Raw genomic sequence first — 27,055 nt, forward strand, 5'->3', positions numbered from 1 at the left:
TCTGAGCCGGCCGCGCCGGACCCCTTCCCCCGCCGCCATTTTGAGAGGCGCATCGGGGCTTATTGTCCGCCGTGTGGGCTTCGCGGGGCCGGCGGCGCTCGGGCTCCCCAGGCGCTGACTGGGCCGCGGCGGCGCGGCAGGAGACCCCGGTGGGAGGGGCAGCGGTGGAGCCATGGAGGACGAAATGCCCAAGACCCTGTGAGTGGGGAGGGGGCGATCGCGCCTATTGTTCGGCTGCGCGGGGAGGGGCCGGGCCGGGCCGGGCCCCCCTCCTCACGCCGGGCCGGGGGAGCTGGGCAGGGGCTTATATATGACCCCCGGCGCCACCGGTCACGGGCGAGGGCTACTCCATCTCCGCCGCCTCGGGCAGCTCGGGGAGGGGGAAGGGCTGGGGGGCCGGCTGGGGGGGAGGGGGAAGGGCTGGGGGGCCGGCTGGGGGGGGAGGGGGGCTGATGGGTGTTTTTTCCTAGGCTAAGTGGGTCCCTCATTCCCCACTCCCTCAGAGGGAGCTTGGGGGCCGGGGGAGGTGGGGTTGAGGAATTGACCCAAACCGCCCAGTGCCCTCGCTCCATTGATTATCTGATTTTTTTTTCCCCCGATTTTTTCCCCTTCCTGTTTTTAAGGCTTTGTTCCTTCCCAGTCGAGGTTTTTCTGTCTTCTTTATTTTTCTCTCTTTTTCCCTCTGTTCGTTCTTTCTTTCTCGTTCTCTCTCTGAAAGGCTTTTGTGTGTGTGTGGATTGTGTGTGTACCTTTTCCCGAGCATATCACTTAATCTGTGTCTGCTTGTATCTGTACAGTTGTATTAACCCAGTTTGCAAACGCGAAGCCTGACCTTTTAAATGGATTCAAAATAATCCTGACTTCTAATTGAGCGAAAACCCCAAAACAGTAATCAAATGCCTGTATAGTTTAAGAGGAACAGCCGTGTTAGTCTGTATTCGCAAAAAGAAAAGGAGGACTTGTGGCACCTTAGAGACTAACCAATTTATTTGAGCATGAGCTTTCGTGAGCTACAGCTCACTTCATCGGATGCATACCGTGGAAACTGCAGCAGACTTTATATACACACAGAGAATATGAAACAATACCTCCTCCCACCCCACTGTCCTGCTGGTAATAGCTTATCTATAGTTTAAAACGACTACAACCACCACCCAACTTTGCAGTAGATTCCATTTCATGAAGACTGACCCTAAAGCTGTTCAGGAAATGTACAGGAGGGGCAAATCTGCATAAATTCAGAGGTATTTGCTATACTAGGGCAATGTACTGTTAAAATAAACTGAGATGGGGGCGGTGGTTGTAAATTATGAGGAATTTTCCTTGTAATGTGGGCGTTGTTAACGCACTGCTTTGAAAATCTGGTAGCTTTTTCAAAGCAATCAACAGTTCACACAACTGGCTCCATTTGAATACATGGGAGAGTTGGAGGTATAACTCTTGTCTACATTTCTTCCCCCCTTCCTCTTCCTGACAGATTTTTATCTGGAGTGATTTTTAATGCTTAGACTTCATGATTTCACTGATCTCTAGCTTTGCTGTTCTATTAACTTGTTTTCCCAGCTAGGCTGCTGCCACCATCTATAATGTCTTACCTTTAGGTGTATTGATGTTTAGGTAGGAGTTGTGAAAGGGAATCAGAAGGAGGGGATCTTTCCAAAAGTGAGGGTAAAGTTCCTGCATTTGCCCTTGAATGATGCTTTGCACATGTCCCATGGGCATGATAAATGTCTTGGCTGACTTGCTGCTCAGGAAAACGGGACTCTTGTGACCTGCGCTAACTTTTCTAGTTTGTTTTCCTAAGTGATAAAGTAAACATGCTATTAAAAAATACTAAGGTCCCATTATCTTTTCAGTTTATCCATTTCAACTGCTTGAAACATGTGATCTATCTGTTTTCAGAACATTCTCAGCCCCATACTCAGGTTTTAACTTCCTATTGTTCTTATTTTTCCGCTAACTGATTTTTTTCATATGGAGTCTTGATTAATGGTCTCACCAGTTACTTCAAGTGTACTGCTTCTGCTTTAAAGAATGAATTATCTGCACTCAATACATGCAGCTTATTGCAAAAGCCTGAATGTGTTTCTGACCTGCAAAAAATAGCTGTTGAGCAATATTCTGAGAATAATAATTTTTTGAGTCAGTTTCAGGGGAGTTACAGTTAGATCATCTGGAATATTGTGCCATTAATTTAAATTTCAGTCTGCAATATTCACATGCTCAAGATATTGACTATAAGGACACTTTCCAGCATATGAGTCTGGAGTTTATTTGGAATAGCTGATAGCGTTAGTAAAACTGTACACAAAAATCCTAAAATCTTCATTCATAGAAGGATTAAATTAGTGTTCTATCCAACTGCAGCAAGACAGTGTGATTGAACACTCATGTCTTTGGGTGTTTGTCAGTTTCTAAACTTTATCTTTCTGGTTTTCTTAGAATACTTGTTTCTAGTAGCTCTTTTTGGAGAACATAGGTTGTTTTTAAACAGCCTTTTCTTTATAAAGATATTCATGTAATTTTAATGTTTTGATATGAGGTTGTTAAAGCCTTGATACTTTGAAGCTCTGCTGAGCTGGCTTGATAGCTATATTGTTTAAGTTTCAGAGTAACAGCCGTGTTAGTCTTGTATTCGCAAAAAGAAAAGGAGTACTTGTGGCACCTTAGAGACTAACCAATTTATTTGAGCATGAGCTTTCGTGAGCTACAGCTCACTTCATCGGATGCATACCGTGGAAACTGCAGCAGACTTTATATACATACAGAGATCATAAAACAATACCTCTCCCACCCCACTGTCCTGCTGGTAATAGCTTATCTAAAGTGATCATCAAGTTGGGCCATTTCCAGCACAAATCCAGGTTCTCTCACCCTCCACCCCCCCACACAAACTCACTCTCCTGCTGAAGTGAGCTGTAGCTCACGAAAGCTCATGCTCAAATAAATTGGTTAGTCTCTAAGGTGCCACAAGTACTCCTTTTCTTTTTGTATATTGTTTAAGTAACTCAATCCCTGAGTAGCCTATTTATGTTTACATAGTAAGGTATGTAACCGCTGATTTTGTTTAAATAAATGTTTGAGCATTCAAGTTTTAGGGTCACTTGCAGAACGTCACAGAAGCAGCTGAAGCCTACACTGAGGAAATAAGTACCAGTTAATTAATGAAGAGTATAGTTAGGAGGGTATGAAAAACCATAATATTCCCATATCTGGAGAGACTTTCCCTCCTCTGCTGGAACAGTTAGCCAGTCTAGCTCGGAAGAATCATTAATATTAGTGCCTACTCCTGGAATTGTTGCATGTACATGCTTATTTCTGACTTCAGTTGTGTTACACTTAGGAGTGCAGGACTGGACCCTTAATGTATTTAATCTGTCATTTCCTCTCCACAGTAGCTTTACTGTAGCTTTGTCTCCCTGTGAAAAAAGCCTGTAGAAATGATAGTGGAGTATAGAAATATCAATGGGTAATGACTGTTAATATTTAGATTAACACAATGAAGAGTTATAATGTAGCAGGTGAGCCTAATCTACACTCCAGTATACATGTGCAATGCCAATAAAGTAGGGGTTCTCAGTCAGGGTGAAGCGATGTCACAACCACTGTGTCCTTCTCATTTTGCTCAATGGGAGATGGGTCTTGGGTGGACAGCATTGGTGAGAACCACTGCAGGAAAGCACAGTGTCCTTTTCAAATCAGAGATGCTGCTTTCAGTTTGCAGGCACACAGCACAGTTAAGTTCCATTTTAAATTTCACTAGTTATTCAGTACTTAACTTGATGCCCAATAAATTATGACTTCTCTAGTGTATTTGTGAGGGGTATTCAATGTAAATGCAATCTAGCAACTTATTTTGCCAGCAATCACTCCACATAAGGTATTGTTAATTTATTTCTATAAAGCCATCACATCCCCCAGTAATACACCTCACATACTTTAAAGTACTACCATTTTGTGTCTTGTTGTGAATTTGACGTGCATACAAATGTAACACTAGTAGTAAGTTAATTTTTTGTAAACTTGGCACTACTGACAACTGCTGAACAGTTAGTAGGATGGTAGTTTATTGTCACCAAGCAATACTATCTGTCTTCAGAGCTACATTTTTTATGATTACACCTTTGCTGCTCCCCCAAATCTTAAACTAAACCACCCTGTTAACATGTTAGAGAATTCATTTAGCATATTTGACTTCAGTAATAAATTATGAAAAAAAAAATCAGTCCACTTTAGAATAGCGTAGTTTTTCTCTGTTGGTCTACTGAAGCAGCAGCTATGGAAAACCACCCATTCTAGTATGTCTTATATTGATTAGCTTGGCATAGTGCCAGTTTTTTTGAAAATAGAATTTGGGAATTTTTTATTTCAAATGCATATGAAATATTTCTCTAACAAATCTGGTTTTAGATTTACTATGCATGCATAATTTTTAAGCATAGTTTCCCAAATAATATGATAGTAGCTGGTCCATTTTATGAACACTACATTTATGAACTCTTTCAGCCTTTTGCTTCTTGTTAACTCTTTGACCAGAGCTTTTAATATTTTAGGAATGTTTGATACCAGCTCAGAACTCTGCATGCCTTTCTTTAGCCAATAAGTGCAAAGCATCTGCAAAGTTATTAGCCATTGAGACTAGGTAGCAGAGGTACGCAACTATTGGAGTTAAGCTATATTGAAAAGTAAGGGAAGTGGAAATTTGATATCTTTAACCCATTCTTCTACTTCACATTTCTGAGACTACTTGCATGTTTTACAGCTTCCATTTTGGCTTTCTCCATTAACCATCACTACCATTTAGCGGGTCATTGTTTGCTTTTCTGATGTTATGCCTCTTGCATGTCCATTAAGACATTCTGCATATGTATACAGAATTCTAGACATATATGCACGAAGAACTGGATATTCTAGACACACATGCACGAAGAACTGAGTTTTGATATTAGACGTCACTGACACTAAGATGTCAGAAAACTTGTAGCACCATTCATTCATGTTGCAGATATTGATCCTGCAGGAACATATTTTTGCAGCTCCAGCTGATATAAAGTTTTGTATGGCTGCCAAGAGATTATACAACTAAATCCAACATCCTAGAAACTTCTTAGATTGCTATGTAATTATGCAGGTGAAAAGGAAACATTATTCACCGAGTGTTCAATTTGTAGATATTCAGTTTTTAGGAAACATTATAACTTTTATGCTGTTAATAAAGCTAACCTTGAAAGCAGTGCAAGGCTATAAGTTCTCAAACAACTGAATTTAATGTACAGTAATAATTTAAATGCAACGCTATATAAGTCACTAGCTATTATTGGTGCAGGACTACATTTGATGTGGGGTGGGGCTGTTGCTCAACTGATTACTGAACATCTGGACTCTTCTACCAAAACTTTTATTTAAATTACTCCACCTAATATCACTTTAAACATTATAATAGCTGCACTATTTATAAGAGAAATCTTTATCACTAAGATGCAGAGAAATCCTTGCTTTAGTCAAAACATCAGCACACACATTACAATCTGATCCTGATGAAATTTTCCAGGTGTGTAGCTTTTTAAAATACAGTCCCTGGGTCATACTTAAGGTTGCCATTTTTCTTAATGTATTACTTTTTTATTCATGCTTGCAGATGGCCAAAACGCATTAAATTCCAGTAGAAGTTAATTAAAGGCATGGTAGCTGAGTGGACAAAGTGTCTGCCTTCTACGTCTCATATACTGAGCTCCTATTCTGTTGTGGTTTATAAATTATTTAAGCCCTTTTATCTAGAAAAATGTAAAAAAAAAAACAAAAAACCCTACCTTAAGTAACTCTAATACAGGATTCCTAATGAAGAAATTAAAGCTACAAATCCATCTTGAGTTTGCTATAAGTGCAGGAAGTTTAATAGGAGGCTGTCACTTTGTCCTTAACTTACATTTTATCATCAGATCATTAATAGAACACAACCTGCATATTGTGGTGCTCGGATGCAATGCTGGCAGTTGTTGGTATAAAAACCCAGACTGAGCAGGAAATTTGCTGTTTGTATTGCCTGCCTGTGTTTTATTTAGTGTATTTTGTGCCTGGCACCATTTTCTGACACTAAGGTTTGCCACGTTAACTTATAGTTTGTGGGAAGGTGCTGTCATAGGAATCTTTTTAACTCTTGAGGTTGCAAAAATGCCATAAAGGCACGATTCTAAAGAAACTTGGTACTGACACAGTTGAATATTATAAAGAACGTTTTAAACTGGCCCTCTCAAACACAGAACTAAGATGGAGTCCCAGGTTTTTTAGTGTTAATATGTTGACACTAGCTGCTGTGAAGCAAATTTTATGGAAATCAGGACTCCTGTCAAAAAGGAGTTAACAAATCTTATCATTTTTGATTGTTTTGCATAATCATCTTGATTATGATGTCAAATGGAGTTGTTTAAGACCCAAGGAAGACTGAAGTAAATAAACAATTAGCATACAAAATTACCTTATTAAACACGTAAGTACAAAAATCAACTGATAGGTTTAGTTGGCTTGTTTAACTAGCATGTGCTGTAGACTGCTCATCTCCATCTTTTGTTCAAATGTAAACCAAAGTCAGGTTCTAAAACACAATACTGCATCTATTCCCTCTGTCTAGAAAAGCAAATACTTTGTGTTTCATAAAGTTTGTTCACGTGCTGTTGGTTCAGAATGATGGATCTTATGCTCTATGTTGAACTACACCGCGGTGATTAGGCCTCAGCTGGATTGTAGTATCCATTTCTGGGCTCCACATTTCAGGAAAGATGTGGACAAATTGGAGAGAGTCCGGAGAAGAGCAACAAAAATGATTGAAGGTCGAGAAAACATGACCTATGAGGGAAGATTGAAAAAATTGGGTTTGTTTAGTCTGGAGAGTGAAGACTGAGGGGGAATCTAACAGTTTTAAAGTACATAAGAGGTTGTTACAAGGAGGAGGGAGAAAAGTTGTTCTCTTTAGCCTCTGAGAATAGGACAAAATGGGCTTAAATTGCAGCAAGGATGGTTTAGGTTGGACATTAGGAATAACTCCCCTACTGTCAAGGTAGTTAAGCATGATGAATTGTCTGGGAAGGTTGTGGAGTCTCCATCATTGGAGAATTTTAAGAGCAGGTTAGACAAACACCTGTCAGGGATAGTCTAGATCAGTGTTTCTCAAATGCAGCCACAATGGCTGCCTGCGGCCACCAGGGACTTTTCTTGCGGCCACAGGCTCCTGGTCGGTGGCTAGGGGGGATAGAGGAAAGCAGCGGCCCCTGCCCCGGGGCCACCAGAAAAGGTTGATTCCTGCCCCCTACTCTGGAGCAAGAAACTCTGGAGGAGCAGGCAGCCTGTCTGAGTTCCCCACCTTCCTGGGGCCTGTGGAGCTCGGGCTTCTGGCTTCAGCCCTGGGGTGGCAGGCTCCAGCCATGGGGCGGTGGGCTCTGGTCCCTGGCTGCAGGGCTTCAGTGCGGACCCGCTGGCCCCCAATGCCTCCTCCAGCCCCATCCATCACCCTGGCCTCCGCTGCCTCACTAGTCACCTCACCATCCAGGGCTTAATTTGTCCCCCAGTTTGCTGGGACTTTGTAAATGTGCTGTGAACAGTTATATTTGTATGTTTGTTAATATCACTTTTCACCGCCTCCTAGCTAGCTAGCAAGTCTGCTACTGTGAAAAATGATATAACAAACATACAAATATCACTTTTCATAGCAGTAGACTTACTAGCTAGCAAGGCCACCAAAAAAATTGTTGCGATCCCCTGGTCTAGATAATACTTAGTCCTCCCTTGGGTGCAGGGGAGTGGACTAGCAGACCTCTCGAGGTACCTTCCTGTCCTATGTTTTTCTGATACTCTATTAAATACTTGATAGAGAAACTTGTTAAACTGTTACATTAGTAACCATTTTCGGTTCTGCTAATGGAATTTGAGTATGTATTAAAAGCAGGTTGATTTTATTTAATGAATTTGAAATGATTTTAAGTTCTAATTTGTCTTCCATTATTATCCAGATGATAGAAATTTGTGGCCTTTAGAAGTATCATAGAATAGTAACAGGTTTCAGAGTAACAGCCGTGTTAGTCTGTATTCGCAAAAAGAAAAGGAGTACTCGTGGCACCTTAGAGACTAACCAATTTATTTGAGCATAAGCTTTTGTGAGCTACAGCCCACTTCACAAACCCTGGGACTGCACCTGTTTAAGTTCCTTTTTGAATTGGGGCATTAGTCTTTGGTTTGGTCTTCTCTTACAAGTTAGGTTGACAAAGCTAGGCCATTTGGGAGTGGTCCTCAACGACATAGCTATGCCTACCTCTCCCCCCAATGCCCCATGTGTAGATGCAGCTATGTTGATGGAAGAATGCTTCTGTAGACTTAGTTAAGTTCCTTCAGGGAGAAGGTGGTCTTACACAGATGGGAAAAATCCCTGCTGTCAGCGTAGGCTGTCTGCATGCTATGGGGTTATCTCCACAGTGTGGATACAGCTTTTTGTGTTTCTCATATCTGTAAATGGGGATAACGCTCCATTTCTCCAACCCTTTGTTTTATTTATTTATAGTGGTTAGCTCTATAGGGCAGGGACTGCTATATTTTTGCTATATGTCTGTACAATACCTGGCATAATGGGGCTCAGTTGAGGACTAGACGCTACAATAATGCAGATAATACGTGTGGAGATGGCTGTAGCTTTCATCCATGCCAGAGCTGAAGCACGTTGGTGAGGCAGCCCAATCCTGCAAGGAGCTTCTCATTTGGAGAGTCCTGTGCTCACATGGAGCTCCACTGAAGTCAATGGAGATGTTCTCAGGCACAAGTATATGCATATGGAGTTCCTTGCAACATCTGGGCCTAATTGTTCATTAATCAGCAGATGACAACAGTCTCCAAAGCTATCAATCCAACATTTCTTGCAAGTATTAGGTTTGAATGGGAAAATGTAATCTATGCTATTTAGGTTTTTATACTGTACTCATCAGTGTAGTATCTGAACGTCTTAATATTGGAGTATCTTCATAATCTGACGTTAGAATGTAGTTTGCATGTAAATATATTAAAAATGCTTTCAGAACAACTGTTGAATTTGCTAACTCGTAGTAAAATATTTTGCTAAATTAAGGGATTATGCTTGGCTCAGCAAGAAGTTCCTGTTTTCGTTTTTAATAATGCTGACTGGAGAAAATAAAAGGAACGTGTAAATAAACTTTTTTAATCTTACAGATATGTTGGGAACCTGTCAAGAGATGTGACTGAGGCACTAATCCTCCAGCTGTTTAGCCAGATTGGACCATGCAAAAACTGCAAAATGATCATGGATGTAAGGGCCTTTTACTTGGATAACTTTTCCCACTCCTTGTAGCATGTCAGTTTAGAGAAATTCCCAAACATTTAACTTTTCATGAGTACAATGAAGAAATTTAAAGAAGGATGCTGAGGAGCTTAACTTGTTGATGCAAACTTCAGTATAACTTTAGTGATGGGTGTGACTTTGTAAAAGGAATAGAGCATTTGATGTAATTGGACTCAAACGTTGGTTGCTAGTTTTTTGTTATATCATAAGGGCGTGCGGAGGCACAAAACATGCAAACCAAGATGCCTACCATTGCATAGTTTTAAAATATTTTTCTAATACGTTGTTAATATTGTGACTGGCTTAAAGCTGTTTCAGTAAGCTTTCTCGAAATTGCTAAGACTTTCAGACATAAATATAACTGGGCACCAGCTACACTTTGGGTAAAATTTGAGGGGGTGATAATGTTTAATAAGATGTTCTTTTTTTAACAGACAGCTGGAAATGATCCATACTGTTTTGTGGAGTTTTATGAGCATCGTCATGCGGCTGCAGCGTTAGCTGCTATGAATGGACGGAAGATAATGGGTAAGGTAAGCTGTCATGTCTGAAGGGTGAGTTGCAGTGGAAATAATATATACAATGATGTGGATGAAACATCTTGAAAATAAACAAAACCCCAAGCAGAACTGAGCCACAAAAGGTAAACACTTTCTCCTGTTTTTTTATCTTGTAAAGTGAAGAACTTTTAACTTCATTTGAGCTTTGATTGTGGTGGTAGAAACTGGATAGTGACAGTTCATAGGAGGGTTGGGCACAGAAGTGGGGCAGGGAAGAAGTCAAAATGATTGTAATAAATATTTTAATTCCATTGATCTTGAAGGTGAGAGAGACTAGCAGAGCAATAAAGCAAGATAAGTTAGTTATCTTCATTGTAAAATGGCTTAATGTAGCTGAAAATAGAACATTTAACCAAGAAACTTCAGCCACTAATGTCTTTCACTGCAAACTTGTGTACCTTCTCCACCTGCAGTATAGAAATTAATTGCTAATAAAATCGGAATATGGTTCCAATTTACTTGGATATAACTTGAGCAAATATTATTTGTAGGAGGTCAAAGTGAACTGGGCAACAACCCCCAGCAGCCAGAAGAAAGATACCAGCAGTAAGTGCCCCTTTATGCTTCTGAGTAATTTTTTTATTTGCACAAGTAGTTTTTAAATGTAAGCAATAAGCACCATACAAATGTTTGCAGTAATGTTTTGATCATTATCCTAAGATGATATTAAATGTGTTTGTGTTAATAAACTTAAGAACAAATCTAATCTTTGTCATCAGGTAGTACCGTTGTCAGCACACTGCGTTCACAAGGTAATTGTATCTTCTTAAACATAAAATGAAATCTCTCGAGGGTATTCACTAACCAGCTGAAGCTATTTTGGGGGTTTTTGTTCTGTTTTGTTCTTTCGTTTGTGGCAAGATTTCCCTCTCCTTTCCCCATTGCATCAGAATGTGGTCTGTTGTCCACTCTTTCATTCTGGTGCTGCTTCTTATAGTCCTTTGACCCCATTAGTCATGACTGCTATTCTAGAATTTCACCCACTATGAGAGCAAGATAATCAGCTGCCTTCAAGGCTGTTGTCTGTGCTGCTCCATACAAACTCATTTGGAGTACTTAAATTGCTTCTGAAATTCCCCCTTCGTGGCAACCCAGTGTGTTGCTTCTGTACTTGGCCAGCCTTAAACTGCTTTTAAGAATTTGCGGTTTAACCAAACTAGTATTGTAATGGATTTGTAAGTTTCACACCTGCTCTAATACAATTTAGTTTGTATAGTGTTAACTATTAAAATATGCTTTATGAAAAATTGTGTAATCAAAGTGGAAAAAATCCTGAGATGTGGGATCTTTATTTCTCTCCAGTGCTCTTTTTAATGGCTCTGACATAAAGTGAAGGATTACTCTTTTCATCTGTTGCCTTCAGTCTTAGTTCACTTGCACATGGATTCACTTATATTGAATACACATGGATTCACATGATGTAATGGCTGGGCAACCAAAACTGTTTGACTTTTGAGAAAACTGTCAAATTCTTTAACATCAAACTATTGCAATGCAAGGTATTTCTTTGTTCTTCACAAAATATGGTTTACACCAAATATTTTGTAGCTAGGTTCAATATCCATCCTACTTTTAAAGCAAATTTTATTCTACATTGCTCACAAAACCATTAAATGCTTTAGTTGGTAAAGTTTTGGATAGTTAATGAACTATCTGTAAATGTGTTGAATTTTAACATTACTATTGTAACATTTAGATTTCAAAGTAAGCTTTAGCTTTTAAGTAAACAGTTGCAATCTTTCTATGGTAAAATAGTGACTGGTTATGAACATAACTACAAAAATACAAAATTTGAGTTAAATACTGTACATCACAACATTATCCTTAAAATTATTGCTTTTGTTGTACTGTCATCAAGTGATGGCTATATCTGAAGCAGTGACAAATGTTACCTTTGATAGGTAAAGGATTTTAGTTTCCCATGTAGCTCTCAGATATATGGAAGTTAATGCAATATAAAGTTGCTATACTACTTGTGTTTCCAGGAACATTCTTCAAACTTGTAAATTATTTTTTCTCTTTTTCCCAATAAGACCATTTCCATGTCTTTGTTGGAGACCTCAGTCCAGAAATTACAACTGAAGATATAAAAGCAGCTTTTGCACCATTTGGAAGAATATCGTAAGTGATTTCTTAGGGCAAATAAATTAAACGTTACCTTTTACTGGAGGCAAGCTTGTGTTTACAGTAAGTAAAAGTCCAGTCAAGTTGCTGAAATGACTGCAACACACACTTTTTTGTGTTCATAAAGAGAATTCAGAGTTCTTCTACTTGAGTAAGTAGGGATACATAATAAAATTACCCACCAGCAGTCAGTTTTTCTTTTCTATTTTTTTAGAAAAATTCACTGTACATCTAGCTTTGTTTTTATACTGTAGAAATCCTCATGTAACTTGGAGGGTGACATACTGGGTAGTTTCTCTGACTTGGGTCTTGTATTTCTTTTGCCACTAAATGTAATCATACATGTAATCATTCTTTAAAAAATAGTTTAATATGAATCAAATTCCATGTGCATATTCAGGTTCAGTCAGATTTTGGCTTTTTGATGATAGTCTAGGTATTTAATATGAAAGTTCTGTTAAATAAAATAGTTTATACTTCTAATTTAATAATCAGTTTGGTGATTGTGCAACACTTGTCTTGTGGTAGCTTCTAAAGGCCACAACCAGTTTGGGCCTCATTGTGCTAGTCACTATACAAACATAGTAAATAAGAGTCCCTGGCCCAAAGATCTGAGTGTGAAAGACAGGATTTAACAGGTGGATGGGAGAAACAAGTGAGCTACAGTAAGGTGGGGAGATGGGTTAACAAGTAGAACAATATGTGTAAAGACTTAGCTGATCAATAGTAGTGATCACAGCTCTTTATCTGCCTACACATTACTATTTGCTGTATTAACATACAGCTGTAGTGCTTATAGTTTGAAAAGCATAGAAAAATACATGCTTTGTAGCAGGGCTAAGAGCAGCTTTTTTGTTCCTTCCTCCAATTTTAAACAATTCATTTACTTGTAACTAACTACTTGTACTTGGATTGCTGCTCCTTGACGGTGGGGTAACCAAGAAAAGAGTGCTTTGAAGTGTTGTGTAGTGATGCTTTTATTTGAAACACGTTTTTCTTATGAAGTCCAATGTATTGGACTTAAATCCTAGTTTCATTTCTTGTTATGGTAGGGTTTTCAAACTTGATCTGCAGGAGAGTCTCATTTTAGAGAACACTAATTTATATTTTAGATTATTTTATTTTAATCACTGTCTCTCTCTGTAGAGGTAGCAAGTATACTTACTTGCGGAGGAGGTTCAGTGCTTCACATAGCTGAACATCTACTCTCCTGAATGACACATGGCTTCTAAAGTAGGTCTTATCTGTCCTCGTCCAGAAGGATTAGAGTCTGGGAAGGAGGAAGTGGTACACTGAAATGTAGGAGAGATACTTTTAGGCAGATCTTTCAGAGCTGCAGTCCTCTTTCCACCCCAAAATATTGCTCTAGCAGTCAACTGCACAAGGCTTTTTTGAGAGCTGGCTTAGTGCTGGTCTACACTGAAAAGTTATGTTGGCATAACTACATCTCTCAAGGGTGTGAAAAATCCATATCTCTGAAAAATGTAGTTAAACCAACCTAACCCTCAGTGTAGACAGCCTAGCGTACTGCCTAATGGAGATGTGGGTTATCTGCAGCAACAAGAAAATCCCTCCTGTCACTGGTTAGTTCTACCCTGAGGAACTACAGTGGTGCTAGAACAGCTGTGCCACTCTAGTGTTTTAAGTGTAGGCATTGCCTTACTCTGTAGTTTCTCTCCCGATACTCAGTGTGTAAAGGGGGGGTTAGTCCCAAACATAGGCTATTTTAAACGTGCTTCCTTAATTTTTTATCAGTTCCTCTGAGGGGCGTTTGTAATAGTATAAAATAACTCTTAAACCTGTGTACCACATGTCTGAAAAACGACAGGATTACTGGGTTCCTCTATATCATTCGCTTTGTTCCAAGAGAGATTTTGGTAGTGGTGATTTACTCTGCAGTGAGAGAGCTGATTATCCAGACTTCGCAGGGCTGAAAGGTTTGGGTTTTTTTTAAAGTCAGGTTTCAAATAACTTGTGTGAGTGACCCTCTTATCCTTTCTCTTTGGGGTATTCAGTATGTAATTGTAGGGGAAACTATCTGAAAAGCTTTTAGGTCACCTTGGCTCAAGCTGACTCTTCGTGCAAAAAAAAAAAAAAAAAAAGGATTTAAGAGCCCTCTTTGTTATAAACTGTTGTCCTAAAGAAGTAAGGGTTAATAGTAATAGTGGGACTTTGATTTCACACAGTTACTCAATTAAATGTGTGAAGAATGCTTCATATTTGTAAAATGAAACAAAAAATATTTTTTTGTATATTTAACTCTTCTTAGTTATTGACTATTTCCTGGAAATGTGATTGAGATTTTTTTTCCCCTGGTTTTCTGTGAAATAATCAAAGTTGAACCAACACATGATTAGCACTTAAGAATTTTTGGTAGCTTTGTACAACGTAATCTCTAATGTAAATACATACATCTTTATTGTGGTCTCCCTTTATGTTTGGTGTGTGCATGTTTTCACTTGTTCAAGTCTTATTTTCAAAGTTTTCAGTTGAGGGTAAGTATAGCATAGTTTTTTTATTTCCTTTTTAGGCTGTGCAGAGCAAATTGATCTAAGATTACATAAATGACTGTTCTCAGGCAATTTGTAACTTATTATTCAAACTTTCTTAACACAGAAAATTGCAAGCAGTTTAACACTTTTTCATGAAGGGCTAAGGTACATTTCATTCTGTAGTGTATGGAAGTGGTCTTAATTTGAGTCTTTCAGTGATCTACATATTCTCTATAGCCGTATATGTAGAAGAACTAGGTTTTAATACAGAATGCAATTATTACAAGGTTTTAAAACTGGCATCATAGAACTCTCATTGTGATTTTTCTGCCAACCTTGGTGTACTGAATATTGTGCATCTAGCTGATCTAAAGCGTATTTTATAAAGACTTTACTTTACACTGCATGACTTGCTGACTGGTTTTATTTGTCTTGTTTTTTTCAAAAGTGCCTGTGCTTTTGTGGGGTTGGGGAGGGCAGGATAGGGGTGTGTGTGTGTGTGTACTTGATATTTGGCTAACTGTACACGACTTGCCTGAGAAACACCATTTAATAAAATCAGACTTTCCACAAATGGGGTTTAGCTATCGTAGCCGGGTCTCTCCTTTTTTTTTTTTACTCAATCTCAAATAATAGGCCTCTGGTTATTTTGCAGAGTGTCTCTGAAGAATGGACAGAATTGCCATGGCTAACTACAAGCTACAGTTCACAGTGGACAAACGTTGTAGTTTTCTTACTTACTTTTATAAATTTTGCCTTTATATCTTGTAGTTTCCAATCAATCCTGTATGATTGCTGTTTGCGAATGCAGTTTTAAATTCTTTATAATAGTATATAGTTTAAAACGTAAATGTCTTTAGTGTTTTATTTCCTTCGATAATGCAACCATTTCTGAAAATGTCAATTTTTCAAAATTTACAGCTGCCCACAGTCCAAAAAGGGGGTAACGAATTGACCTGAGAAACTTAAAGAATTCAGTTAACAGGCGACGTATGCCTTTTAATTCCTATTTTTCATTTTTCTATTTTATATTTTTAATGAGTAGGTAGAATGTGTTGGCAATTAGCAAGCTATAAATTGCATGGTTAAAGAGAGCCATTCAGCTAATGTTAGTCAGCTGTGTGGCTTAAGTGAGTCATTTGAATAGCTGCTTTGACCATGCTTAGTGTCTTAACAATATGTAAAAGCATTTTGAACTGGGAACCAACTATTGTAAAATATGTGTTTGTTAGAGAAACTATTGATTTGCATGTTTACAAAATTAAGTTTAATTTTGCTACTACATGACAAAACACTAGTAATGTTTCTGTTTAGAAAAGGAGGAATTTGTTTTGAATATGTTGCTGGTGCATTAAACAGTTCACTTTAATAAAGGTGAAACATGAAAATGAGCTCTGTGTGTGACTCACTTTCATTTTATCAAGTTTTTTTTAAAAAATGCTAAATTGGCTATTGCTTCTGCTTTTTAGAGATGCACGAGTGGTTAAAGATATGGCAACAGGGAAATCCAAAGGATATGGCTTTGTTTCCTTCTTCAATAAATGGGTAAGTGATGGTATGAGTTGTAAAATCTTGGTAGTTGCTTTAAAGAGAACAGCTATGTAAAACATGAACGTTTTTGGTCCTTTTTTATATCTGGTACTGTATCAGTGCCCCGACCTGTAAATAGGTAAGTAATATTATCCCCATCTTTCATGTGATATCATAAGGCTTCATTCATGTTTATAAAGTACTTAGCACTTTCCAAGCATTATCCCTATGTAAGTGCAAAGTATTTATGTACAGAGATGAAAACTAGAATACTCACTGAGGCTGATACTTGTACCTGAAAATTTTACTCTTTTCTTCTTACATTAAATACAAATTACTTTGGACTGAGTTATTTGGCTCTGACAGAATGGCAGTGTTTTAGTGCTTAAAGGTCTGGTGCACTAATCTCTAGAGCAACTTCTATTTGGAGTTACCTTTATAGGATTTGTATTACATCATTAGTCAGTTTTTATAGTCTTCTTATTGGCCTGAAGTGGAGGGTATTCAACATAAAGTGAGGAAAATGGAGTTAACCAGTTTAGTACTAAACGTAGAATAATCAAACATTCCTACTTACAGCTTCTTTATGGGCAGGGTACTAATAACTTGTTATGGCTCCAAATCTCTCTCTCTCTCACACTCAGTCACTCGGAAATAATACACTTTGGAGGGAAGAATAAGTAGGGCAAGCCATTATGTGGTCTCCGTATATTTTGACAATGGGAGATTGGGGGAGTTTTGAAAAAAACCCACATACTTTTCTTGGTGTTAGGCCAGACCAGGTTAAAATATTAGGTCTGAGAGATTTATTCTAAGTGCAGATGAGGGAGAGCTAGAGACTCAGCTGAAGGAATGTTCCTACAGCCTTTCAGCTTAGTGGAGCAACTGAACGAACATGCTATACAAGAGTGCATAACTCTTCATGGGATACGTTCAGTTTGGCCTAAAATAACTGCCTGAATCCTGTCTTTTAAACATCTTTTTGAAGCACGGATTTTATTTCAATATTTGTTATAAGTTGGCAATATCTGAGTCTGACAGACTTACAATGATTCGCTTTTAATATGGTGTTGCTCAAAAAGAATTTGAAAAATGTTTTTCCCCTATGGACAGGATGCAGAAAATGCTATTCAGCAGATGGGTGGACAGTGGCTTGGTGGAAGACAAATCAGAACTAACTGGGCAACACGAAAACCTCCAGCTCCAAAGAGTACATATGAATGTAGGTTTTTAGCTTTTTGTCCACCTTGCCCCCACCCAAATAAGGAACAAATAAAACCTCGTATTAGTTCTAAGTATTAGCGCTTCTATCATGAAAAAATTCAATGCCCTGTAGAATTCAGAAGTAAAGATTTTGCTTGAAGAAATATGTTAAATTATAACTTTACACATTTCCTTACATTTTAACAATATTAGTATTTAAAAACCCTTCAGTTACTTTTCAGCACTTATTCAATCTTGCATTTCAGTCACCTTGGACAATGAAAGTAGTGTTTTTGATTTAACTTGTTTTCATGCACTGCCAGCGTTGCATCTTTTGTGGTGAAGATACAGGGTGGGGGAGGAGTGTGTTTAGACTTAAACTGATGGAAGGAAGTATTTCCATTAAGTGTATTTAAAAGTAGATTTATAAACCTGAATTTTGGGCTTAATTTAAATGACATTCCTTTAAATATTTTATGCATCAGTAATCCATACCATTCATCATTTGGGATTTACATGTCTCCTATTTGAGATCATCGTGTATTTTGAATGTAGCTTTCCTTTTGGCGTGCACTTTTGTTTCTTTATTTTGCAAAAATGACTCAGTTGGGAAACCTCACTGACTTTTCATGTCCCTTTTAATGCTTGCAATTCTTTGCTTTACATCTCTCTCACTTCCTAAACTAGCACTTGGGAGGATGTTATAGCTGTATATTTTGTAAGCTAAGACTAATGGTAAAATTAAAGATTTACAGGAGAAAATGTATTGGTATGCTTTTAGGCATCACCCAAAAAAGCCTTAGGATCCTTGCTCTTTGTAGACTTCTGAAGACAGGAGGAAAGTAAATCACTTGCTTAAATGAAAAACTTCAAAAAAAAAAAAAACAAAACCTTTTTTACAGCAAACACCAAACAGCTGTCTTACGATGATGTTGTAAATCAGTCCAGCCCAAGCAACTGCACTGTATATTGTGGTGGTGTTACTTCAGGACTAACAGGTATGGCATCTTCTAAATTTTGGGGTTTCCTCATAAAACGATCTAAAAATCAGAAGTACTTCCTAATTTTGATTGTCTACCTTTTCTACACTGCAGAACAGCTAATGCGCCAGACCTTTTCTCCGTTTGGGCAGATAATGGAAATTCGAGTCTTCCCAGACAAAGGGTACTCTTTTATACGGTAGGTTACATTTTTGCTCACTTTTAAAAATGTGACTTTTACCTTTCCCTTGCAAAAATGTTAAGCACTGGTGTCAGATGGCCTCAGAATGTTTCTAGTGGGAAACTAGCCTAGACAGACTTAGACTATCCTTCAGTGTAGATCCTTCAGTGTCTACAGTTTCAACTATAGTCTCATCTTGTTTGTGTGGTAATGTTGATCTGAGTTAACAACGATGTACTACTTTTCTTTTTATCATTTCATAGCTGTACGTATTCTTGCAGATTCAGAATCCTATTTTTAAATGCACTTTCTTTATTTTCACTGACAGCGCTGTAGATAATCAAACAATGCAGCTTAACACAATTTCAGATTTTACCTAACCTGTGTGCTACTTTTTGCCCCTCACTCAGGGTGAGACAGTGAAACTAGATGGGTCAGTTTTGCTTTCTGAATCTTCTGTACAAATAAATGCTGCAGTATTGGAGTTCCCTTGCAAAGACTAGTTCCTCCTGCAAACGATTATTTTCATTGTTTTGGGTTTTTTTGTAATCAAACTTGGAAACTCTTTAAGAAGTTTTAAGTGCAAGCACACTTTTAGGCTGACAGTCTCCTTTCAAGTGTCTTGTCTGTAGGTGTATGGAGGGTGGGTTTATATTGATGTTCCTTTTGTACCTTAACAGCTTCAATTCTCATGAAAGCGCAGCACGTGCAATTGTTTCTGTCAATGGAACGGCTCTAGAAGGGCACGTTGTGAAATGCTACTGGGGCAAAGAAACACCAGATATGATCAATCCAATCCAGCAGGTCAGAGAACAGATTTACACTGCCTTGTAAGATGGTGATTAGTGTGATCTTATTAATGAGATTCTTAACAGATTTCTAGCACGGAAATACATATTAGTTTCAGGGTGGTGGGTTGTGGATTTCAGGGTCACGTGGCTCATGTGACCTCCCAAATTAATTCTTGGGTCCCTGATATCTGCCTTTTAAGATACTTGATCAAAATTAAACTCTTTGGAACTTGAGGAAACCTGCTTTGGTCAATGATAAAGAGAGAGTGGGAAGAGCTTTAAGTTTCTGACTAAATCTCAACTTTGCTCTTTCCTGCAGTGCTTTCTGGAAGAGTTATCTGTAATATTAGACTGCTGTACTCCAGAGAATAATCAGCAAAATGTGTGTGTGCAGGAGGTGGGGTGATTTTTCATATATATAGCGTTAGAGGGAGTTGCCCAGATAAATTCTATAATAACCTTCAAAATGAGGTATTAGAATATAAGACCTTTTAAGTTCTTGATGAAAGACTAGCTTGATAGATAGGAGTTTCTCCATCAATAGGTGACTGTGTAGTGTATTCAATATTTCAACTTTCTTTGCAGAATCAAATTGGATATCCACAGGCTTATGGCCAGTGGGGCCAGTGGTATGGAAATGCACAGCAAATTGGTCAGTACATGCCTAATGGTTGGCAAGTCCCTGCATATGGAATGTATGGACAGGCATGGAATCAGCAGGGATTTAAGTGAGTATGCACGCTAACTGATCTGTGCGCTATAAATAAATTGCCAAGAATGATGCTGCATTGGGGGAAATCATCAGTTGAATTGGGATTTATTGAAGTCCAAGGAAGTTTTATACCATTGTAAACTGGTGTAAAAAGATCAGGTCCCATATCTATCTGAAAGTACAAGAGGAATTTTAGGTTGGCAGAATAATTACCATACTTGAAATATTTTCAGGGTGTAAGGGACTACTACCCTTGGGAAAAATGCCGGAACTGCTGTATACATCACCTACTCTAAAATGTAGTGTCCTGGTCAAACTAGTACTCTCTCTTTACTAATGGTCATCTTGAACTTTGTGTAAATATAGGCACATTTTGTTCCTTTGTCCTAGCCAAATTCTGACTCTGGTAATTACACTATGATAACTTACAATTCCTTTGAATTTTAAATTTAGATCAGTATTTAGTTATTTCAAACAGCTGCCATTACTTCCCAGTTGTGGGTGAAGTGAGGTCTGTGCGTGTGCACTCATGTTTTGGGATGATGGATACTATATTAAGTATGTATCTGAAAATTGGTTTCTTACGCAGAATACTTCAGGGTTTAAATGCTGGATCTGTTAACCAGTAGTAAAACTCAAATCTACTATACTGACTGAAATCCACTGAACTACCCCTTCTGAGGGGTCTGGTGGCAACAAGCCACTTGAGCTCTACACTTTCCTCCCCTCTGTTCCCATGCCAGCCCAGACAAGGAGGTATAGCATCCTCCTCTTAATATAACTACAGGTGTTGTTTATAAAACAATCTGGCCCTCTTTAAAATTCAGCTACATACAGGAGCAGAATTCGTGCTTGAATTCTTTGTTTTTACATTTACTGCCCTTTGTTGTCAACAGTTTTCCTCTTTTGCTTATACTCATAGCTACACTTTATAAACATTTAAGTAACACCAATCTAACTGACAAGTGTTGTGAGGGATTTTCTCTCCACTGAACTTGTTCGTTTTCCCATCTGTAATTGGCCTGAATTTTTTTCAGAAGTGCTGAGCATCTATAGTTCCAGTTGACTTCAATAGTGCTTGGCATGCCTTAAAGTAAGGTCCTAAATGACTTGCCCAAAGCCATAACATCAGTACGCAGAGCTGGGGTTACATTTAGGAATTTTTCTATTTACTGGTTAAGATTCTGTTGGCCAAAACTTGGAAAGTATCTAATTAGCTTTCACTGCAGTGTGGCAGTTCTTATCCTCTCCAATCTCTTTATGTAAATTCAGTCTCTTGGAACGATACATTTTCTGTAATCACCTCTCTTTCCCCCTCCTTCCACAACAGTCAGACACAGTCTTCTGCCGCATGGATGGGTGCAAATTATGGAGTTCCGCCACCTCAGGGGCAGAATGGAAGTGTGTTAACTAATCAAACTGGATATCGCATGGCAGGTTTTGAAACTCAGTGAGAGAAAAGGACTCTGGAACCTAACACCAGTGACTTGAGGCAACAAGGAGTGCTGTAAAGCCTTTGTTTACTTAGATTTATCAAGTCAGCGCAAATGTCAGATACAGTGTATTTATTTAAAGAAATCATTTTAATCATGAAACTATTTGTCATCCACATTGTTTAAAAAAAAAAAACAGGAAAAACTAGATGCTGGATGTCTGCCAACTTTTGCCTTCTTTTCCTCCTTTTGATGTGTGTTTCTTAAGATCCTTGTTTGAAACACAACAAATGCAGGGATTACTGCCACTGTTAAATTGGGGCAGAAAATTGCACAAAGTCAAACTTTTTTTCTTCTGAAGTAGTGTGCAGTTTTATTTTGCATTCCTAATGATTTAAAATGTATTATAAACAGTTGTACAAAAAAGCCAAAACTGTGTGAATTCTGAAGGTTCTTTACAATCTTCAGCCTGTGCACAAATTTGTTTTAAAAATAGCCTATTGTATAAAGTGTCCATCTCTCCACTTTTGTTTATACCAGGGTTTTCAAATATAAATTATTTTACATCATTTTGTATCTAGACATTTTTCAAACAGTTGTCTTTGCCTTATGACATGAGGAAAATGTGATGCTCAGCATAAAATTGTGTGCACAACTCTCAGATGGATCTAACTGAAGTCACATTGTGTTCTACATGAGAAGGTGCCTAGAGAAATCCCTGTTGGATTTGTTCTATAGGATTTTTATCTTCAGTGATAAACTTTGATGTGTACTAGGGAATATAAAATCCTGTTACAAATACCACAATGTGACAAATTCCTAAGAACCAGCTTTTTTCTGTCAATCTATATTTACACATATCCATTATCATGTAAAATATTTTAGCAAACTAATATTTTGCACAAAAGTTAGCAAACTTTGTATGTTTCCTTATTTAAAGGTAGGCTGCAGAGTCCTTTCACATGATTTATGCGTAACGTTTTTAAGGGTTTTTTTGGGGTCTTGCATGTGAATATCAAATATACACTTTGGTAGTCTTTTGAATACAAAGTCATCCGCTCTTGTTTTTAAGAAACTGTAAAAGACACAAAGTTGTATGTAGAAAACAAATCAGTCTTGCTGTTTACTGATAGTAAATTTTACTCAAATAGAGTAAGTTGACTTGATTTTAACATGTACAATTAGAGCTGTGAAAACATTAGCATTGTATGTGTAAGCATCAGGCGGGGGGTATGTAGAATGCTCCAGTTTAGCCTGAAGGACCAGCTGGGCAAAGCATTTTTAAATGTTCAAAGGCCAAAAAACTTTCTATCCTACCTCCTTGACCAGCCTTCAAAGAGCAAAAACTTCTTCATTGTGTAATGTTATTTATTATCCCTATTAAGCTTTGGCTTCTGGAGTTCCCATATTCCTTTTTTTCCCCCATTAGTTGCCGTTGGGCAACTCAGAGTATCAAGGGATTAAACTTCTGCTATATTGACAATTATGTGACAATATATTTCAGGGTCTTATATGAAGTAATAATGGAGGATAGGGGGGAGTGGGACAGGAATGAGGTCAGGCTTCCCTCCCCCCCAGTTAGGGATGTAATATTGGACTGTTTAAAATTTTTGAACATTTTTATTAGAAAATGGGAGGGTTGGGGGAGGGGAAGGCGGGTATAGGGCAAATCTCTTAGGAGATTGTGTTGGCCTGTATCTCATAGCCAACGTTCTGTAAGGTGTGGAGGACCTGAGTGTGTGTGACTCTCTGGAGAACTATTCTATGCAGCTGTTTTTAAAACTTGGCTTTAAAGATAGGTGAATACAAACCAACTTTTGTACTTGGAAATGTTTTCCCCCTTGTAACTCTTGCAAATAGGACTCACAACAACAACAGAAAACAAAAAAACAGCTTAAAAGTGAAATGTTTCACAAAGTATATCAGTTATCTTTTTCACTTCTATGGATTACTCTAGGTTAGGGCTCTATTCTGACTTTAATTATGCAAACATACATTTTTACTTTCTGCTTGACCAGCTATGCTGTATCATATTTTGCCCAAAGAACATCCATATCTGTGAGTAGGCTCTGGAGTTTCACTCAATGCTGTATTTGAATACAGATTTTAAAACCAATATATGCATAATGTGTATTTTTACCTCTTTTATTTTGACTGCATGAACAGCATCTGTCTAAATTTAAAAAATGTACTGTGATTCCTGTCATTAAAATGTACACATTACTGCTTGGTTTAATTAAAAGCAGAGTGGGGGAGGGCTTCCTGTGCTGATTGCTGAGGACTGAAATACCTCTTGAATTATAGACTCCAAGAGACAAGGGGACACCTTTTTTTTTTTTTTTTTTAAATGAACCAATGAGAGGTCACATGCAATAGGGAAAATCTGATCTGTAAATGGAGAAGATACCTCTTTATTTCTCTGAGGCCTAGAGTTGTGAAGTGTATTCTCAGAATGAGACGCATCTTGAATTCTTCCAATGCACTGTATTTTTCCTTGCAATGGCCTTGGTGTGAACAGCTCTATAAAAAGCTTGCTAAATGTACTTTGTGGAAGTTACGCCATGCTATTTGTTGTCAACCAATGTTTAGAACAAACCTACTAAGTGAAATAACTTGTCGTGCTCTCATGAGTTTTGCATTGGGAGCCAGAGAGGGCCGTAAGTGATATTTGTATTAGTGTTGTATCCCGTTTGTCCCCCCCCACCCACTCCACAAAACACGTAAAGCAATATTGAGGTGACAATCATTTGAACACATTCCTCTGTCCTACCAGTGCTCTCCTTTCTTCCTCCCTTTATTTTTTTGTTCTGAGTATTTGCACTTCTGCCAGGCTTTGGTGTTTACAGAAATGACACAGCTGCCTTGATATGTAAGGTATGCGTTGCAGAATCCCAAACACACAACAGAAAAGGATAAATGGCTTAATTCCAAGGTAGCGGCCTGGAATGGTTTTTGCATTAGCAGCCCACTTCAGATTTGTATGAAACATTAAATTACACTTGAATGAATGTATTTTGATGTTTGTGGTTAGGGGTATAAGACTCTTAACTCCACGACTGGTGACTTTTTTTTAAAGCTGTTAAGGATGTTAATAAAACTGTGTGAACTTGCATATTCCCAACCTTATCAGTTTTTTTTTTTATTTTGCTTGTCACAGTGGAGGTTCCAGTACTTCAGGGGGAAAGCAGGCACTAAGAGGATGCTTCCTTTTATTTTAAGCCTTATGCCAGAATGCAGTAGGGCTGTATGTACTGGCAGTGAGTTGTTTTCCTGTTTCCTCAGTGATCATACTGGCTCTGAATTTGTTTGTGCTTAAAGGTGTAGCCCTGGTTCTGTGCTAATACATATAATTTTCTTGATTTCATATTTGTGTTCCCTTTGGCTCTAGCATGCCTGCCCAGTACTCTTATTACATGACTCACCAATAGCTATATACAGCAGTTTAGTAATGTAGTGCATCCTACTGGATGGAATTCTGCTCTTCAAACAAAAAATTTATTTATGCAGTGATATTAGTAAAGCATGCTACCCAGTACGGTAGGAGTACCATACCAAAGGTGTGAGCTTGATGTCACTTTCACAATTTGTTAGCTTTTAGTTGGATTGTTAATGAATTAATGGTTTGTGCATGTGTCCAGGGTAGAGGTCGTGGATAAACTAGTTTAAGTATTTCTAGTGCCCCAAGGTGTGTTTTAGAGTCAGAAGTAATCAAATAACCAGTCTGTCACTTACCTTCCTCTCCAAGTTACTTAAAATCAGCTTATGAGCACTACTTACTAATTTCAATGTAGAAAATCTGTAATAGAATTTACTTTAAAGCAGTTAATGGTCTCTGCTTCTGTATTCACAAAACGTTAAATCCCCTTGTTCATGTAGGTGGTATTGGCTGACAATGCTTAGTCCCGACCATGCCCAGGCGACTACTGATGACCACTAACTTGTCACATACGAGGAGGCTGATACGGCATTCCTTTTGCAGGCATAATTCCCATTGACAATAAGAATTTGGCCTGTGTTTGACTGTCACCAGACTAGACTCTCTGCTAGGATCTAGCAAGTAAAATAGCTCATCAGCACCACTGGCTAAAAGGGATATATCAGTAGCACACTGTTTTAATATTTGGTAATTGGGGGGAATTAGAAGTAGGAATTTTTTCAACCTGAAACTTTTCTAACAGCATAAGAACTTAGAGGCTCTTGATCATGCCCTGCTCCTTTGTAAATCTCAGGGCCATGTTCTATTACCGACTTAATATAACTTAGCTCTCGTTCCAGTTCTACATGTGCTTTGCTGCTCCCTGCAAGGTAAGTGTGTAGCTGGATAATTGTTGCTTCATTTATCCACAGGAATTTTTGTGAATGACTTCCTATAACAATATATCTGTGGACCAGACGAAGACAGTGATGCATTGGAAAGTTATACAGGAAAAAACCGCATTCCTATGTAATGTTCACAATCTAAATACTGCAACATAGTGATACTGCTTTAGAAAGGGTCACACTGTTGCCGCCTTTCATGACTTTACAAGGAGTCTTGCTTTGTTTTTCTTGAAACCATAGCTCTTGGAATCCTCAGCTTTCATGGGGGGAGGGGGGGGAATTCTAGCCCTCAGTGTTTGAGAAAAGCTTGACCAAGCTGTACTAGTAAATGTCAAAAATTAGAAGTCAAATGAGAAGAACACATTTTATTTTTAAGATACTAGTTTTAAGCCAATCTCATGATTTTTAGGGCTACCTGCCATGATTTTTGAATAGTCGGGGTTGGCAATACTTGTGAATACCTAGGCACAGATTCACAGAGTTATTTAGGCTCCTTACTTCCAGTGAAATCAATGGCAGTTAGGAGCCTAAATGCTTTTGAAGATCTGGCCCTGAGTCCAATGTGAATGTGTAATTCACTAACACATAAGTGAAAGTGTGTTTTTTAATGAGTGTTTCTCACTAAACTCGTGCAATCCTGGTCTCTTTAGGGAAAGTTTACAACTATGTAAGGTGTGAAGTTAAAGCCCCATGTCACTATAACTGCCCCTCTGAATATCCTTAAGAGCATGTGGTGGTGGTGATGATTAAGCTAAATTGCAAAAAGCCACTTATTCTGGAACATGTGTTCATGCATGTTTTATAGCGGTAGAGCTAGGTGGCTTAATTATGCTGATACAGCATCGTATAAATAGTAAAACTCTTGTTTAGACAAGGCCAAATTCACATCTATACCTCGGCGCACCCACTGTAACATGATTACTAATTCACACTCAGTTACACTCCCTGCCATTAACTCACTGACAAAGTTACATCTACACTTAAAGAGCTACAGTGGTAATGCTCTTAAGGGTGTCAGTGTAGCTGCTGTTGGGAGGGGTTCTTCCATTAGCACAGGAGCAAGTTTCATGAAATAATTCTTCCAGTGGCCTAGCCCTATCTATGCTGGTGGTATAGCTATGTGTCCTGGGGGGTGGATTTCACCCCGAGAGACATAGCTACACCAGTGAACTTCCTACTGTAGACCAGCTGTCAGTCCATGGAGCCCAGGATCCTGTCATCCAACTGGAGCCAGATGCTTCAGGGCTAATGCACAGAACAGGACAATTTCCAGTGACCTATCCCCTGTTTAGTCTCAGCCTCTGGTAGGTTTAGGGCAGGGGTTCTCGAACTGGGGGTTGTGAGCTGTCAGCCTCCACCCTAAACCCTGCATTGCCTCCAGCATTTATAATG

The 27,055-nt window shown here is 38.4% G+C and overlaps 1 protein-coding gene across 4 annotated transcripts; it reads left to right on the forward strand.

The window, feature by feature from the left end:
* The first annotated feature begins 2 nt into the window (after positions 1–2).
* TIA1 (TIA1 cytotoxic granule associated RNA binding protein) lies at positions 3–24,464 on the forward strand. Of its 4 annotated transcripts, XM_048829054.2 has the most exons (13): positions 5–198; positions 9,208–9,304; positions 9,772–9,870; positions 10,389–10,443; positions 10,617–10,649; positions 11,931–12,018; positions 15,983–16,058; positions 17,157–17,265; positions 18,149–18,244; positions 18,341–18,425; positions 19,088–19,211; positions 19,784–19,926; positions 21,241–24,464. In XM_048829054.2, exons 1-13 carry the CDS (start codon positions 173–175, stop codon positions 21,362–21,364), a joined length of 1,155 nt encoding a protein of 384 aa, XP_048685011.1. In that variant the 5' UTR covers positions 5–172; the 3' UTR covers positions 21,365–24,464. The 4 variants fall into 4 exon arrangements, with proteins under 4 accessions (XP_048685016.1, XP_048685012.1, XP_048685011.1 ...); XM_048829055.2 differs by lacking the exon at positions 10,617–10,649 and having other exon boundaries at positions 4–198; XM_048829057.2 differs by lacking the exons at positions 5–198; positions 9,208–9,304; positions 9,772–9,870; ... (1 more) ...; positions 10,617–10,649; positions 11,931–12,018 and adding an exon at positions 15,204–15,503.
* The last annotated feature ends 2,591 nt before the right edge of the window (positions 24,465–27,055 follow it).

The sequence above is a fragment of the Caretta caretta genome, chromosome 26 (assembly GCF_965140235.1).
Source record: "Caretta caretta isolate rCarCar2 chromosome 26, rCarCar1.hap1, whole genome shotgun sequence".
Classification (NCBI taxonomy): Eukaryota; Metazoa; Chordata; order Testudines; family Cheloniidae; genus Caretta; species Caretta caretta.

Excerpts from the sequence above, each read along its gene's own strand:
- TIA1 (XM_048829054.2), top strand. The coding sequence starts at position 173 with ATGGAGGACGAAATGCCCAAGACCCT. Across the intron at positions 10,444-10,616 it reads CCAGAAGAAAGATACCAGCA|GTAGTACCGTTGTCAGCACA; the intron begins GTAAGTGCCCCT and ends CTTTGTCATCAG. Across the intron at positions 19,927-21,240 it reads TGGAATCAGCAGGGATTTAA|TCAGACACAGTCTTCTGCCG; the intron begins GTGAGTATGCAC and ends CTTCCACAACAG.